Genomic DNA, 4,244 nt, shown 5'->3' with positions numbered 1-4,244 from the left:
CCTGTACTACTGAACCTCTTTCAATCTCTTTTGCATTCCTAATAAAATCTTAGTGCAAACTTTCAAGTTGCTGGTCACTCCAAAAGACTGTCAAATGCATAGTAGAATACAATTTCTGAGTTAATGTGCATTAAGTAGGACAAAACCAAGGACACCAGTTACTGCAAAATTCATTTAGCCATGCTTAATAGTCCACTCTAAGCATTTCTTCTAAATCTTTCACATTAATTACTAAAGCCCATTTACAGTACTAAAATTCTATCATTCAAGCATCAATGATTACATTTCAAAGAAAATAATTCATTTCAGCAATAGCATTACTACTATATTCTAAAAAAGAGAGAAAAAGGGGAAAAAACATAATTAACAAAACCAGTATCCGTAATAAGACACATGGGGAAAAAACATTTTAAGAAAAGTGTGCTTTACTTGCACAGCTAGAACTATATTATGTAAACACCATTATTGGCCCACATCACAAAATCCATGAGAAAGGTTCAAATCTGAACACCATGGGTGCATTATTTTCAAATCTGTTTTTGTGAGTTTATACTGTATCTGCTTGTACCAATACATGACAAATAAAACACACTCTCCCACACACATACACATACAAGTGATTGTTAAATATTGAACATGGCTTGCTTCCCTGACTCAACTCAAAACATGTTAAGTGACATCTCAACTATTTTAAGAACATTTTAAGAAATCATTAAATTTATGTGAATAGTAGTTGAGGAATGATGAAATAGGGATGGTAATTGACACGAGTGGATGTAAAAAAAGAATGTATGTATAACTTGGCTGAGATTCGCAAGTGCATGGAATGTCCTTCTCTGTGGGCTTTGTCTGAACTTTTAACTGATACCAGGAATAAAGAATATTAAGTAGCCCGAGTCCATTTACACCTGGAAGGTCAGACCTAGAAAGCTTACCTTCAAAGTGCAAATTTTAACAATGGAATGTTTTAGCATGGACGTAAGAACAATCCTCCATCTTTTTCTTGTTAAAAAGAAGTAAGATGTTCAGAAAGTATTTTTTCCTGGTGAAAGTTATTAATACAAAAAAGTATTTAGCCAAAAATATCAACCACTGTTTCACATACACAGAACTATTCTTAGGGGTGTGTGAGTGTGTGTGTGGGGGAGATGGGGGGGAGGAGGGGGAGAGAAAAAGCCCTTATTTATGTATCACCTAATGCAACTTTTATTTAGCACTTAAGTTCTTTGAATAAACTACATTAAATACCAACATGTACTTCCCTTATCCCCTCCCTCTCTGTCCACCTACCCCTAACCCCTCATTGAACCCAGGTATTCTAGTGTCTTTGTGTTTTCTAAGCCTTGTGATGAAGGCTGTTGTGTACCACCTCCACAGGAACAAAATGAGCACCTAAGGTGCACTTTCTACAGCACCTTTTTCTTCTCCACAGTTGAGTGGAATGCTCTCAAGCCTGGATCTAGATCTCCAGGTCATCACGCAGAGGTTGGCTCCTGGCGCAGCTGCTGGCTCTGCTGGAAGGCCACTGGTCCACAATGGCTAGTGGTTGTAGTTCATGCCCAGCAGCCAGTTTTTTAGAATTCTGGTTGTCATCAGGGAAGTCAAAAGGCTGTGCATGGGAGTTAGAGATGGTGCTTGCTGCCTGCCCCATTCGATTTTGTTCTGCACTATAATTAGCCCAGTTTTGCTCACTTGCTTGCTTGTTGTAATTGTGGCACAAAGAGTTGTTTCTGTCTCCAGTAACCAGCTTGTAGCCCGGAGGAGACATGGGTGAGAGAGGAGCAGTTGGTGAGGAGCAGCCATTGAAATAAGCATATTTGGGAGATCCACAGTCTTTGGAGGGGCTCAGCGGGTCGGTGGTAGCGTGGTAAGAGTCGCTCTTCCCCTTCACACGATCCTTAACACCCTTGAGGAAGACGTAGAAGAGTCTGATAATGTTCAAGGCAAGTGACACCAAAGACACGATCAGCATGAAGATGAGGAAGACGGGTTTTTTCCGTGGGACGAGAGAGGAAGCAGTGCACCTGATGGGGACAGGGATCTCTTTTGCAAGTGTAAATGGCTCTCAAGCTGAATCCGTAGATGTACCACTGGATCAGCAGGAAGGCCACCTCGAAGAAGGACTTGGAGAGGATGCTGATGATGTAGGTTCTCAGCAAGCCCCCTCGCATCTTCACCTTGCCGTGCTCCTCGATACCGTACTTGAACTTCTTGATTTTGATCTGCTTCAAGTGTATCTCCACATTCATACCATCAGTTTGGGCAACTTTAAGTTCCTCCTCCCCCAGTTTCTCTTCCTTCTGCATCACGTAGAACACATGATCTAGGTACAGGAGTGTGGGGACAGACACGAAGATGATCTGCAGAACCCAGAAGTGCACGTGAGAGATGGGGAATGACTTGTCATAGCAGATGTTCTCACAACCAGGTTGCTGAGTGTTACAGTGAAAGGCCAACTGCTCATACCCCACAGGCTGACTCAACTGCTGTCCCCAGCAGTAGGATTTGGAAAATGAAAAGGATGGAGAGCCACACCTTCCCTCCAGTGGTGCAATAGGCTTGAACCTTGTCAAGGAGTTTGCCTAAGGCACTCCAGTCACCCATGTTGCCTGGGCACCTCTCTTTCTCTTAAAATAAGTGAAGTAGGCATGCCAAGTTATTGAACTCCTTAGAGGATGAAGTAAAATCAAAAGGCAAGTTCAGGCACTCAGGCCTGTCTGTCTGTCTGTATTTATTTATTTATTTTTAAATTTTTTATTGTTAGTTTCAGGTGTACAGAACAATGCAATAGTTTTTTTTTTTTTTTTTTTAGCTGAGCCATCCTGCTACCTGTTGGCAGCTCAGCGGCTGCTCAGCTTGGGCTGGACTCGAACCGCTGTTGCTCAGAGCTCAAACTCTTGAGCGAGCTCTTAACCAACTGAGCCACTCGGCCGGCCCTAACAATGCAATAGTTATCCTTTTCACCCTCACAAAGTAACAACCCTCCTCTCCCCCTCTATTGCCCTCCCCCCCGATATCATGCTTATCTATTACAATTCCATTGACTCCATTCCCACTCTCTACTCCATGTCCCATGACTATATGTATATATAATTATAGTTGACATACAATATTATTCAACATCAGCTTCAGAAATACAGTGTGGTGGTCAGGCCTCCACACCGACTATGAAGTGGTCTCCCCAACAAGGACATGAGTCCATCTGGCCCCCTAAGAAATATATACAACATTATTGATTATATTCCTCAGACTGTCTTTTTATATCCCTGAGGCCATATTGTAGTTACCAATTTGTATTGTCTCATCCCTTCCCCTTCTCCTTCATCCCCACCCCTTCCCAACTAACAACCCTCAGTTCTTCCTCTGTGTCTCTGAGACTATCTCCATCCACTTCTCCCATCCATTCAGTTCCTTAGAATCCATGCATAAGTGAGATCATATGGTATTTGTCTTTCTCTGACTGACTTATTTCACTTAGCATAATGTTCTCTAGTTCCATCCATATTGTTGCAAAGGGTACTATTTCCTTCTTCTTTATAGCTGAATAATACTCCATTGTGTAAATGTACCATAGCTTCTTAATCCAGTCGTCTACTGATGGGCATTTTGATTGTTTCCAAGTCTTGGCTATTGTGAATAGTGCCACAATAAACATAGGGGTACATATATTTTTTTGGATTAATGTCTTGGGTTTTTTTTTTATAAATACCTAAGAGTGGGATTGCTGGGTCATAAGGTAGTTCCATTTCCAGATTTTTGAAGGCCTGTCTGTATTTAAAGTTTAAAAGTCTGCTGCTGTTCGGTACTTTCCTGACTTCTTCCCTCTAATGAAAGAAAAGTGCTGATACCTCGTAAGAGCTTTTTTAACTCTAGTGTATTCTTTATTTTTATTATTGTATTCTTCATTTCTCACTGGTTCTTTTTTATGTTTTTTTTAAGCTTGCTATCTGTTTGTTGATGTTCTAATTAAGTTCCTTAAGCATCCTTATGACAGGTGTTTTGAATTCTATATCTGGTAGATTACGTGCCTCCAATTTGTTTAGTTCTTTTTCTAGAGGTTTATTCGGTTTTTCTTGGGAGGGGGGACTTTTTTTGTTTTCTCATTTTGGCTGCCACTCTGTGTTTGTTTCTATGTATTAGGTAGATCTGTTACATCTCCCAGTCTTGGCATGGTGGTATTATGTAGTCAGTGTCTTGTGGGGCTCAGTGGTACAGTCTCCCTGGTCCCCTGAGCTAGATGCTCC

The 4,244-nt window shown here is 41.1% G+C and overlaps 1 protein-coding gene across 1 annotated transcript; it reads right to left on the bottom strand.

Moving 5' to 3' along the window:
• Positions 1-1,459: 1,459 nt before the first annotated feature.
• On the bottom strand, positions 1,460-2,711 carry LOC109373542 (gap junction alpha-1 protein-like). The gene is given in 3 exon segments (XM_019627448.1): positions 1,460-1,987; positions 1,989-2,468; positions 2,470-2,711. Coding segments are annotated over 3 exon segments (1,143 nt in total). The 5' UTR covers positions 2,605-2,711.
• Between the last annotated feature and the right edge of the window lie 1,533 nt (positions 2,712-4,244).

The sequence above is a fragment of the Hipposideros armiger genome, unplaced genomic scaffold (genome assembly GCF_001890085.2).
Source record: "Hipposideros armiger isolate ML-2016 unplaced genomic scaffold, ASM189008v1 scaffold_732, whole genome shotgun sequence".
Classification (NCBI taxonomy): domain Eukaryota; kingdom Metazoa; phylum Chordata; class Mammalia; order Chiroptera; family Hipposideridae; genus Hipposideros; species Hipposideros armiger.
Note: the sequence above shows the minus strand (reverse complement) of the source record. Positions and strands in the feature narration are given on the sequence as shown.